Source organism: Rhinolophus ferrumequinum, chromosome 13, assembly GCF_004115265.2.
Source record: "Rhinolophus ferrumequinum isolate MPI-CBG mRhiFer1 chromosome 13, mRhiFer1_v1.p, whole genome shotgun sequence".
NCBI lineage: Eukaryota > Metazoa > Chordata > Mammalia > Chiroptera > Rhinolophidae > Rhinolophus > Rhinolophus ferrumequinum.
In genome coordinates, this window is record NC_046296.1 from 21,586,801 (window position 1) to 21,600,387 (window position 13,587).

The following is a 13,587-nucleotide window of genomic DNA, read 5'->3' on the forward strand; positions in this document are numbered from 1 at the left end:
AACCCTTTAATCTCCCAATCGGCAGTGAGGTAGGTGGTGCTCTTGTGCCCATTTTAGGTGGGAGGAAGAGAGAGGTTAAGTGACTTGGTCACCCAGCATATTATGGCAGAGCTGGATTTGAGTGCAGGCAGCCTTCCTCTCGTTTGGTTTTTTCTTAGTGTTGGCAGTTCTAGATTTTGTCCCTTAGCATTTTGTTTTCCAGTCATTTGACGTTATCAAATAAATATTGGTTTTCTACTTCTCACCCCTCATACCTGCTAATTTGAAGAACGTCTGACTGTAAAACATGACAAAATAATAAAATAATCCCCCCCCCCAAAGAATATAATAGTTCACAGTATTTTGCCTTCTGATATAATTTCAGAAGGCTTATGATGTCAAACGGGGAACCTTAGGTACCTTACCTGTGTGGTTAAAACCTTACCACTAGTGGCAGATGTGCACCTCTGCGTGTCATGTCATCTATGAAATATAGCTTCAGAAAGCCTGGGCCTCCCTGGCTTCATGCCATTTTCCAAAGGAGGTATATTACCCAAAACTAAGCAAAGGAGCACCGAGAATGTAGGAGACTCCAAGAATAAAGCTGTTTTACTCAACAGGAAATGGAAGTAGTTTGATGGGTCTCCTAATTTTTTAAATGACAGGAGGGCAAACATTAGAGAACATCTAATTGTTCCTCTCATCGCCCAGAAGAGGACAGACAGATCCAGAGAAATGAAAAGACCAATGGAGTTGGAATTCTGGTCTGGTTCCCTGATGCCTTGTCCCGGGATCTTCCCTCTATACTTGCACACTCCAACTGCCATTCCTCTCATCTCTGCTTAGGACTTGCTGCCGCCTCTATGTCTGGGCTATGCCTGGGTACGGAGGCGGGGCCAGCTTCCTGCGCATGCTCGCGGCTTGCATTCCCACAACAGGAAATGCCAAGATTTAAATCAGCTCCACACGCTGCTGATCCACCAAGCCTGCCGTTTAATCCCCTGACCGGAGCTTGCCTGCCAAACTCCAACAACAACAGCAAAAGACAACACAAAGGCCCAGGGTTTGTCCAGCGAGAGAGTCAGAATTTCCCTGCAGTTATCATGACTCTGTTTACACATTCTAGAGACGGGAGGGTTTTGCAATTTCAGAAGGGAAGGGAATCTTTGATGTGTCTTTGGCCAAAACTCGATGAAGTAAAAATCACAGTCCCCAGCAATTGCACTAAGAAAACCGGCAGCACCCGAGGTGAACCTCTACATGTAATTAAGTACAAGTGCTCTTGGAAAGTTCCCCTCACATGGCCCTTCAAGGATGTAGCAGGGAGGGGAAAACCACTAGTCTGACTACTGGAGGACAGACTGGAGAAACTGAATTGCTTTGCGTGAGCAAAGCCGGAGGAATCAGGGTTTTGTAGGCAGTCATCAGATGAGCAGAAAAGAGTGGAAGTGAGCTACCAGTAAATGCTAGGGCCCACCTGAGGAGATGGCTGTGAGAGCCCCCAGGAGTGGGAATGACAGGGATGGCAAAGAAGAGGCTGTTTAATATTCTGTCAGAAGTCATTCACTGGCTGCACTGTGTTGTAATCCATGTGTACTTTTAAACCTTCAGTAAAAGCCCCTATGCAGATGGCCTTGTGCCAGCGGTGCCTTTCGGAGAGTGTAGGAATCGAGTTTGTTAGATAAAAGTAGAGGACAGATTACAGAAGCAGCCAGAAGTAGGAGTTAGTGGTGCCTGGAGAGCACAGAGATGAAGGACCGCTGCTGGTTTCCCATCGGGGGAAGTTATATTTAAATCTTAAAGGGTGTGGTGGCCCCAGAGGTCCAGCTGGGTGATGGTGGGGTCACCCACGTGACAGCACATTACTCCAATGGTAGAGGCCCATCTGACCCGCTTGTCCTCAGGCAGACCTCGGTGGTCCTCTGTCACAGTCCTGCTCTCGAAAGAAACAGCTTGTAGACTATGGAGTCTGATGCACGTTTGGTTAGCCAGTAATTGGATTAGTCCTCTGCTACCCTCAGACACTCAACTTTTCTGTGTTTTCAACCATGTCAGGCTTTTGAACAGCTCTGTGCTTCATCATCAATGCTCCATATGCTTGGAACACCCTCTCCCCACTTCTTCTACCTGTTTTTTAAGATATCGCTCGAATGTAACCTATTGTGTGAAGAACTCCCTGATTCCCCAGAGAATTCAAGGCTCCCTTCTTGTGTTCCCCACAGTTCCTTGTAGTGGCCTTCCCTCACTCCACAAATATTTAACTATTAGTTAGCTGTTAAGCAAACCAGTGAGTATAAGGGGTAAGATCTCTGATCCCGGGCTGCCTCACTCCTCCATATAGGCTGTGCACTGAACACCTCCCCTGGAGTTGTGCATATGGTGGCCCTCTTACACTCAATCTACAAGTTCTTTAACATTCCTGCTTCTCTGATATCCATTTGCCAGCAGAGCCAGATGGTCAGCTTGACCCAAAAAGGCTCTCAACCCCCAGCTCCCTGCAGGCACCAGTGGGAACTGTCTATGGAAAAGAGAACGTAACCGAAACAGAATCAAGTCCAAGGAAATAGTTTTAAATCAGCCTTGAATTCATTTGAAATTTCATTGAACTGGAACACAATCTTAAATCCTTATGAAAAGCCCTAATAGCCCCAAACAAGGATCCTTTATTTGTCCATTCCTTAGTTCACTCAAACAACTGTAGTTGAGTACTCCCCCTCCCCCGCTGCTTGCGAGCAAAGTGTTATATTTTGAGACAAGTAAAGAGAATGCAGCTGTCAACAAGATGGTTTACAATTTATAGAGGAGTAAGTTTTGTGGGAGTGATGACAGGAAGTAAAGACTAACGCCACAGAAACTCCCAGACCTGGGAGGTCTGGAGGTCTTTACTTGAAGTAGAACTGGCTGTTTTGTCTCATCTGAAGTCTTTGGAGGATCAGGCAAAGAGGTTACCTAAATGTCAGTGTCGGAGATGAATTCCTAGGAGTGAACTGGCAAGTCAGAAAAATCCAGCAACACTTGTGTTTGTAAATACAAAAATTCCACATGACTTAAGATTTTCCCGTTTTAAGCTGCATTTAACATGTCGTGGCATCATCATGCCTGTTCACCTACGCACAAGGATTAGGGATGACACAACATTGTCCTGTATTTTTCAATAAAGAATAGTGTGCTTATTTCTTTAGTAGCAACATTCTTGTTTTTATTTTTTTGAATTACAATTAGATTTAATTAGTCATGAAAAAAAAATATTTCTGAACTGGAGACTTCCCAGTGTATTTCATATTCACTCCACATATATGTATATGGTTTTAATCACAGTATAATTTATTAGAGTAGAAAATTAGGAGCAACTTTAAAGTTCAATTATGGATAAATTATTAAATAAACTATGGTATATCCATAAAATGAGTATCAAGTAGTCATTTAAAACTGTTATAAAAACATGTTTAGTGACATGAAAAGATGATCATAATATTCTTTCTTAAGACACCTTCATTGAGGTAAAACTGATATAAAATAAATTGCACATACATAAAGTGTACAGTTTGATACATCTTTTTTAAAGATTTTTTTATTAAAATACAGCTAACATACCGTATTATATGAGTTTCAGGGATATACCATAGTTATTCAACATTTATATACCTGAAGAAGTCATCACCATGATAAGTCCAGCAACCATCTGACACCATACCACGCTATCCCAATATTATTGACTATATTCCCTGTGCTGTACGTTACATCCCCATGACTTATTTGTTTTATACCTGGAAATTTGGACCCTCTTTTTAAATTTATCAATTACAGTTGACACACAATATTATTTTATATTAATTTCAGGTGTACAGCATAGTGGTTAGACATTTATATAATTTAAGAAGTGATCCCCCTGACTAGTACCCACCTGGCACTATACATAGTTATTACCATATCACTGACTATATTCCCTGTGCTTTACTTTACATCCCCACGACTAGTTTGTAACTACCAATTTGTACTTTTTAATCCCTTCACCTTTTTCGCCCTGCCCCTCAAACCCTCCCATCTATCACCCCAGCAAATCTAGCACCCATCTGACACCATACATAGTTATTACAATATGATTGACTATATTCCTTATGCTGTACCCTACATCCCCACAGCTACTTTGTAACAACCAATCTGTGCTTCTTAATCCCTTCCCCCTTTTTTACCCATACCCCCATACCCCTCCTATCTGTCAACCATCAAAATGTTCTTTGTATCTATGAGTTTGTTTCTGTTTTGTTTGTTAATTTTGTTCTTTGATTCCACATATAAGCTAAATCACATATAAGCTAAATCACATTTCCTCTGTTATTTTCTGTCTGATATCCTCTACTCAGCACACCTTCCAGGTTCATCCATGTTGCCACAGATGGTAAGAACCCAGTCTCTTCCATAGCCAAGCAATATTTAATTGTATATATGTACTACCTGTTCTTTATCCATTTATCCACTGACAGACACCCAGGTGGCCTCTACATCTTGGCCATTGTAAACAATGCTGCAATGAACATATTCATGCACACATCCCTTCTAAGTAGCATTTTGGGGTTCTTCAGATAAATACACAGAAGTGGGATTACTGGGTACTTAATTGTCTCTTTTTATAGCCTTTGTTTTAAAATCTATTTTGTCTGGTATAAGTATTGCTACCCCAGATTTTTTTTTTTTCATTTTCATGAAATATCTTTTTTCATCCCATTATTTTCTGTCTGTGTGTGTCTTTAAATCTTGTAGTCAGCATATGTGAAGATTTTGTTTTCTTATCCATTGATCCCTCCTATGTCTTTTAATTAGAGCATTTAATCTATTTACATTGAAAGTAATTGTTGACAGATATGTAGTTATTGCCACTTTAATATTCACAATTTTGATTTTTTTCCCCCATCTTAAAGAAGTCCCTCTAACATTCCTTGTAATACGGATTTGAGGGTGGTGATCTCCTTTAGCTTTCTCTTGTCTAGGCAGCTCTTTATCTGTCCTTGGATTTTAAATGATAGCCTGGTTGGGTAGAGTAGTTTTGGTTGTAAATCCTTGCTTTTCATCACTTTGAATAGTTTGTGCCAATGCCTTCTGGCCTGCAAAGTTTCTGTTGAGAAGTTAGCTGACAATTTTATGGGAGCTCCCTTGTAAGTAACTAACTGCTTTTCCCTTGCTGCTTTAAGATTCTCTCTTTGTCTTTAACTTTCGGAATTTTAATTATGATGTGTCTTGGTGTGGGCGTGTTTGGATTCTTCTTGTTTGGGACTCTGCGCTTCCTGGGCTTGTATGTCTATTTCCTTCGCCAGGTTAGGAAAGTTTTCTGTTATTATTTCTTCAAATAGGTTCTTAATCCCTTGCTTTCTCTCTTCTGCTTCTGGTACCCCTATGATGCAAATGTTGTCATGCTTGATGTTGTTCCAGAAGTCTCTTAAACAGTCCTCATTTTTTAAAATTGTTTTTTCCTTTTTCTGTGCCAATTGCATGATTTCTGTTACTTTGTCTTCTAAATCACTAATTTGACCCTCTGCTTCATCTAGTCTGCTGGTGATTCCTTCTAGTGCTTTCTTCATTTCAGTTATTGTATTCTTCACTCCTCACTGATTCTTTTCTAAGGTTTCTATGTCCCTTTTAATGCTTGCTATCTCTTTGTTGAAGTTCTCGCTAAGTTCCTTGAGTATACTTACAACCATTATTTTGAACTCTGTCTCTTATAGGTTGCTTGCCTCCATTTTGTTTAGTTCGTTTTCTGGAGTTGTCTCCTGTTCTTTCATCTGGGATGCATTTCTTTGTTTTCTCCTTTGGCTACCTCTCTGTGTTTATTTCTATGTATTAGGTAGGTCTGCTGTGTTTCCCAGTCTTGGCTGGGTGGCCTAATGTAGTAGGTGTCCGGTGGGGCCCAGTGGCACAGTCTCCCTGGTCACCTGAACTGAGTGCTCCAGGAGTGTCCCTTGTGTGAGTTGTGAGGGCCCTCCTATTATAATTGAGCCTTGATTTCTCTTGGCATAACAGTGGGTGGGATTGACTGGCTGACTGGCTGTGGGGTTTGGCCTGTCTTCAGCTTATGGGCTGCTGTGCAGTGATCTTATCACATGGAGTGGGATTTATCCCAGTGGGCTCTTGTGCCTGTTGAGACCACCCTTTGTGTGTGCCACTTGTGGAGCTAATTGGGCAGTGCTTTGCTGTGGTCTGAGCAACTTCTAAGTATGTTGGTTCTGGGGTGCTTGGGAGGGGCTCTGGTGCAGGCCCAAGTCAGCCACTGCCTGTGATTGGCTAGGGACTACCTGGTAGGAGCTACAAAGTGATCCACAGTTGTTCGCTCCCTGTGCTAAATCTGGAGGTGTCTGGGAGAGGCCACACTCAACCGCGGATGGCTGCCACCAGTATCAGGCCTAGGATAACTTCATAAAAAACCAGGATACCCAGAGGCCTGCTGCCACCTGCTTGCTCTCTTAAGCTTCAGCCATTGATAAAGCATCATGAGATATGTGAGTTTGGTGAGGCAGGGTCTCAGGGAGGCACTAGAGTGGGAAGAGTTGTGGTCACCAGGTTAATGTAGACTCTGGTTTGGTGCCAGTGCTAAGCCTGGAGCCACTCAACAAAAGTCTCAGAATACACTGAAGCTAGTTGCCGCCCACCTGAAGCCTGCCAGACTCTGATAGTTTTTTTAAGAAGGAGTATTATAATGCAGATGGTGTGGCTGCTCGAAGAGAAACTGCTTCCAGCAGTGAATGAGTTGGGTGGGGCGGGGTTCCAGTGAGCCAGCAGGATGGAGCAGTGGAGCTCATCAGGCCAATCAGATTCAGATTTGGCTGGAGGGGGCGGGTTCAACATAGGAAAGATGGCGTTTGCCTGTTGGCTACATGGAAGTTGGACTCCTCTGGAACAATGCCAAATGTCTTCCAGTTCCCTCCCTGAAGACACACACCTGAGTCTGCCCCCTCCATGTGTTTCTGAGGACCCTCCAGTCACCCTTCTTCCGCTAGAGCCCAAGGTGAGTGCTTATGAGTGAATCTGTGCATGGGCCTTTTAAGAAAACATCTCGGTTGCTCTGCAGGTTTTGGCCCCATCTGAACGATCAGAATCCCGTTTTTCACAGCCAGATGTTGTGGTGGCTCCTCTTCTCAGCAAAAGTACTCTGGGCTGGGGAGCCTGGTGGGTGGGGCTGGAGTTCCTCACTCCCCTGGGGGGAACCAAGGAGGCTGAGATACTCCCACACAAGGATGTGTGGCCCGTTCTGTGTCTCCGCTCCTTCTACTAGTCTCGACATGACTTCTTTATATTTTTAGTTATAGGACTTCTGTTTGGCTAGACTTGAAACAGTTCTCCAGGTTGATTGTTCTATAATTTAGTTGTAATTTTAATGTGTTCACGGAAGGATGCAGGCACAGTGTTTATCTACTCTGCCATCTTGGATCTCTCCACAATGTTCCTTTTTTTAACTGTTGAAATATTAAATACTGAATTCTGGGCCTGTTTTAGGACTTCTGTTTGGCATGTTCATGTGTGTGCGCGCGTGAGTGTGTATGTGTGAGTATGTGTGTGCGGGTGTGTATTTGATATCCCCTGGAAAGAAGATGCCTGGTTGTAGCTTGGCTCTTCACTCCTCTAGAGTGGAAGAGTACTCTGGCTGTGCAGACATAGCTGTGTGGGGTACCAGGCCTGCTACTATTAAGGTGTTTAACTTGTTTGGTCCTAGACAAATTGTATAATTTTTCCATAGGTCAGTTTTTTCATCTAAAAAATACTTGCCACCGAGAAATTGTTAGGATAAGTATGATAATAAACCTGGACATAAGTGCATCATTGAAAGCCAGGTGCGTATGGTTAACTGGATGCCCACCCAGCAGCAATACCTTCAAGACACATCCTCTCCCTCACAGAGTGAGAAAATCCTTGGGCAGTGGGTAAACCACACCCGTGGTCTAAACCACACCCCAAGTCCCCTGGCGTATGTTGGCCACTGTAGCTGCACATCCCCTTCCAGAACCAGCAGGAGAAGAAAGGGCAACAACTCCTCTAATTGAACATTATGAGGGGAGGGAGCCTTCTCCTCAGGGCAAACAGAGTAATCTCATCCAGAGAGCTTCTTGCTCTATTTTTCTTTCGGAAGTATAAGAGACAGCTGCACACAACTGAAACAGCCAAACTGGAACCTGTGGAATTAGCCACGGTGCTTTCTCTTGGATTAGGAAAAGGTTTTCATGGATGTAAAGAGGGTTTTTTTTTTTTTTTCCCCTCCCTCCTCTTTGCACAGCAATGTAATTTCCTCCCTTGATTTCTGGGCAGAAAGTTAGCATTCCAACAAGATGTGCTTTAATTGATGACTATTAAATCCCCTGGCTCACATGCATATGGTTCAGGATATAAGAGCCACATGGAATTTAAAATTTAATCATCATTCTTTCTGTATGTAGGAAACTTGACAAAGGCATTAGGAAGAGGAATGGTGAGGGGGTGGTTTGCACGCAACAAATCTTAGGGATTGAGGACCATGAACTCGAAACCTCATCAATATATCTTTCGGTCCTACTAGGTTTTCAGACTGGTACCTTGGCTTTTAAACTGGTGAGCATTGCATCCAGGGAGGCCAGCTCCTCAGGGAGTGATCAGAGGATCAGGAAAGCCACTGGCCAGGAAATTCTGCCCCTGGGTGCTCCTCCTCACATCAGCCTTTAATGCCTCCACTCTGTTCTACCCCAGGACACACTTCCACCAGAACTCTTATTGGCCAATTTATGGTAGTCGAAGGTATTTTTTCTTTCTTCAAATGATGAGGAATTGACAGCAAGGCTAGCATATTAGTGTACCCCTTTCTAGCATATTTTCACTACTGCCTGGCAAATCTTTAGGTAACATTGTTTTAAATTAAAGAACAATGGACTACTTCAACATCAGGCTGTTCCTGGAATCACTGATTGTTTGCAGAATGTGGCAAATTTTCTCTGATCTACACACAAAAAGCATGAAAGTCTCTGTAGGGAAAAGAGATGCCTAAGGTGTCTTTTAGAGGAAAAAGCAGTAGCTTAGGGCTCCAAATAATTGTATTGATAAAAATATTTATGTTTGCATCTCACATTTTATCTTTGCAAGGAAAAACACCTTCCCAAACCACCTTGGTTTAGTTCAGTTCCTGTTTATCCTTGGTTAGGAAAGAGCCAAAGACCTCCCTCCTTACTGCTTCATATGCCCGGGGTACCTGGGCCTGACTTAGCTCTGCTTTGCAAGGGCTTGAGTCTCAGGCCAGCCCCCCAGCTCTCCACCCCACTCCACCACTCTGTCCAGCCAGCCACACCCTGCTCTGGTCACTTACCTCACTTTCCTCAGCAGGGGGTGGAGGGACCTCCTTGATAATCTGAAAAGGAAAAACAGAACAAGTCAGTAGAAATCTCCAGCCATCTGCTTTCCAAGAGGCCTGCTCTCAAGTGGTACCTTGGTAGTGTGGCCATAATTACCATAGTAACAGGCCCAAGCAAAGCAGGCTTAATTAATGCCATGATGCGTCTTTCTGGGCTGAATAGCTCAGTTAGTTAAAGCATGGCTGAGGGTTCCATTCTCAACTGTGTCTGTTGTAGTTTTGTATGGAGAAAAAAATATCACACAGGTAACAGTTTCGTCTCTTACCCCAGGTAGCTATCTTGCGACTTTATTCGTTCATTTATTTATTCAGTCAAATCATTCACTCAGCCATCCAAACAGCTATACATTAACAAAGAATTGAACGAGACAGAGGTTACAATGGTGCTGTGAAGACGAGTCAGGTATGGACCATACTCAAGCAGTTGGTAGTCCCGTTAACTGTCACTGGTCCCAAATGGTACCCATAGCAGGGTGTGATGGTCAGGCAGACCGAGTCACAACAGTGGACAGCAAAGAAGGGGTAACCAGGGATTTCTGAACTTTAAGGGGTACAAAGATTTATATAACAATATTGTAAGACTGTACTCTGCACCTGTCCCTTCATCAGGGCTGAAGGAAGACACGCAGACACTCTAGGCAGACAGCAACTGGGAGCCTTTCCCAACCAATGAGAGGATAAGTGACACATGGGAGAGCAGGGAAGGAGGACAGCGGGTCTCAGTAAGCAACCTCTCCTCACTCTTGTCTCCCATTGCACACACCATTCATAAAAGGAAAGGCCTTGCAGTAAATTGGATTTAGAGTCTTTTATAAGGTAGTTTGGCCATTATCTGCTGTGACTCCACCATGTCCTTTGGGGGCTCCCTCCTCCCATCCCACGCTTATGATTGGACCTTTGGGTCCTCCACATACAGTCCTTTTTCTTAAGAGGGTTCTGGTAAACACAAAGCTCATCACGAATCTCTTGATGTCTTAGTGTCAGGGCTGGTATGGACCACTTCTGAACGGGTGTTCTTAAGGGTGTTCTTAATCTTCTCGTTGGAGACCTCTCCCTCCTGGCTGCAGGGCAGGCGGCCTCCTAGGCATCAGGCTCCACCCTACTAAACACATATCTCCTTTGGTTTCATGATTATTCTGGGACCTCATTTGCGCTCTGATTCCCACTGCTGTGGGCTACCATTATCTGTAAGGTCTCTGTGTTTTGAGACAGGCTCCTGACTTCAGGCTCTATTACCACCAGCCTGGGGACTGAGACTCTAGTCATCTAAAAGAACAGTATTCAATTAATTAAGAGGCAGAGGCTAAGGCCTCTAGGGGTTTCAAGCTATCATTTCATCTGCCTCCACTTCCTGGTCATTGTGGGAAGCCTACTGAAGGTCTTTGGAAAGCATGAAGCCCTGATTTTGCTCACCCACTCAACACTGGCTCTGAATTCTTTAAGGAAACCTCTGGGGACAGCCATTACTGTCCAATGCCGATTTCCCAGTATCCCAGAGGCAGTGATGATCTAAAAACAGGAAATGCCTGAGAATGGGAGGGAAGGGTGAGGGGCTGGGGATAGCCATCTAGAATGTGTCTCTTCTCTTAGGACAGGGCTCGGGAGGGGAGTGAGAGGGGGCAGGATATTTGGGAACAGGGACAGATGTTGACAAGAGTGCTGCAGACCGGTGCATGGTAAGGACCCTAGGTACACAGACGTTCGGTCAGAGCAGCTGGGCTTTTATCTTCACAGGGTTCCTAGCTCGCTCTCTCACTGCGTGGCAGCACAGTGTAGTTGTCAAATGTAAACCCCAGACCTGTCTTTTTTTCTGACTGTGAGGATTTGACAAGTCCTTGAACCTCCCCGAGATCCACAGTCCTCATCTGTTAAATGGGAGCAATAACATTAGCCTTGCAGGAATTGAGTCATGATGAACCACCATGTTTGTAAAGCATCTGGTATAGAGAGGGTGCTCAATAGAGGATGTATACTATTATTATTATTATTATTATTATTATTATTATTATTATTATTCTCTTTTCCCTTTCTTGCAGTCTCTGTGTCTTACTTTTATTACAATTTAACAAAGGTTTCACTTAACCCCCTGCATATACTCAATGCCTATATATGGGGGTTTCCAGATGGAGCTTCATAAAATGAGTAAGAAAGGAGGCTGGTGTTCAGACAGTGCCCAGGGGGCCTGAGAGGTACCAGGGGCTTCAGAGGGGTCAGCAGCAGTATGTTTCACCACATATGTGTAGGCACATGATATCAGCCAGGAAGTGCAGTACCAACTGGCTTACCACTCAGACTAACCCATCTGTGGGTTACTGTTCAATGTAACTTACTGGGTATTTAGTGAATCTTACATCCAGCAATGTGCCAAGGGGAACCCAAACGACAACGATAAGATACACAATTTAGTAAGTCTTAATCAAAGGTGGACCAATTTATAATTCAGATTCCACACTGACACACTGTAAATTGGGCATCTGAGCTTCTGGAAAAATGCCACCATTATATATGTATATATCAGTTTTTTTGGTTGCAGTAAAATTCATATAACATAATATTAACCATTTTAAAGTGTAGGGCAATTCTATTTTGTGCCAGCCACTGAGTAATACCAGGTGAATGTGAAGATGCTGCCCAGCTGCCCCTAGTGACCTAGGAAGAACGTACAAAGCCCATACACACCATGTGGTGCTGATTTCTCACTTCTGTTTACCCTCGTGCAATGCAAATACATATCATGCCCCGAGATGTGTACTTTTCTGCATGAAAACAACACAGCATCCTCAACATGAATGTGTGTCCTCGTTATAAGAATCCAGGAGTTGAATGAAGGAAGAAAGCCTTAGGCTTATGGGCAAGCTTGCAAAGAGAAGTGAGCAAAAGCGGACACCGTGAGAGGAACAGGAGTAAAGGATCCCATGTTGAGCTGCAGCAGAGACCACACTGAAGAGCCAACAGAAGGAGAATGGAATTCTGGGAGCTGCATTTGCTTTAAAGGGGATCAGAAGCACATGCCATGACTTGAAGACAGGACTATAATGCTGACAGCAGCAGAACAGCACTTTCATGGCATTTGGTCTTTTTTGGAACCACACAAATAGCTTTTTTTGTAATGAAAGGAGGAACTTGGCAAAAAAACAAAAGCTGGATTTCTATTTTAAGCCGGTGCAGAGGAATAACAAGACAATGAGTCACAGCCATCTACCTCTGTTGTGGTAACACTTCGATCTAAGAATGTCCTCCCTTTCTTCCATCCCAAGTCGCAGTGCTACATCACGCTCATATCCACCAGGAAAGTTCATGTGTTTATTTTTTTAAATCAAGGCACAGTAGTATTATTTTAATTAAGAATTTCACATGCTTAAAATGGTGACATTTTGGAGTTTATTCTTAATTTTTAAAACTTGATTGTTTCATAACATTGCAGTTTTGAACGTTCTACTCTGAACCTCTTTTCTTCATCAGTCCTATTTTTTTCATGGGGCTGAAATTCCATATGCAGTGATATTTTTAGGAACAGCCTTCATGTTATAGGAGAAATGATGGTATTTAGAGAACTTTCTATGTATCTGCTATTTAACAACTATTGTTAACTATGGAGAGAGCAAAGGAGAGACCGTTGACAGGGTCTGACTTCCTCATCTGATTTCTGGTCTTTCATGCTTTCCATGTATAGTAAAATCCCAAGGAGTTTGAGTCATAATATTCTTTGGGTTTTTGGTAATTTTGGATTGTGAGCTCATTGTAGTTCCTGTTTACCTGTGGGAATCCTATGAGGATTGGGTTGAGGGACCAACCTGCCAGAGAGGATTCAAGTTTCCCTCTGCAGATCCCTAAACACTTCCAAACTATGACCACTTCTCAGCTTGTAATTTGCAGAACCCCATGTAATATACAGTTGAACTCTAAAACTAAGAGGTTATGGTTCTGAACTCAGACACAGATAGACACACAGACACACAGACACACACACACACACACACACACACGCACCAAACTCATAGATCATCTTTTCACGCAAGGTCCCAGCTTGAGACAGAAGACACAATTCCAATTCTCAGACTTTTGGGGCATATGTCAGGCTGTGAAACCAAATGCCTAGGTTATTAAGATCAGAAAATCTCTTCTAGGATCACCCTTCTTTTAGGCTCAGTTAACCATCAGATTTCCAGATCCTTCTTTATTTTAGCCCTGGAAATATCCCCTATTTTCTTGTGAGACTGGTTGTATATTTAAAACAACTGTTATTA

General features: G+C 43.2%; 1 protein-coding gene across 2 annotated transcripts in view; it reads right to left on the bottom strand.

Annotated features, from left to right (window-relative positions):
• Window positions 1–13,587, bottom strand: part of ANTXR1 (ANTXR cell adhesion molecule 1) — a 217,256-nt gene that overhangs the window by 65,784 nt on the left and 137,885 nt on the right. For both annotated transcript variants that reach the window (XM_033124998.1, XM_033124999.1), the window contains exon 14: window positions 9,296–9,337. In XM_033124998.1, the coding sequence (XP_032980889.1) occupies window positions 9,296–9,337 (42 nt within the window). The remainder of the gene's footprint in view (window positions 1–9,295; window positions 9,338–13,587) is intronic.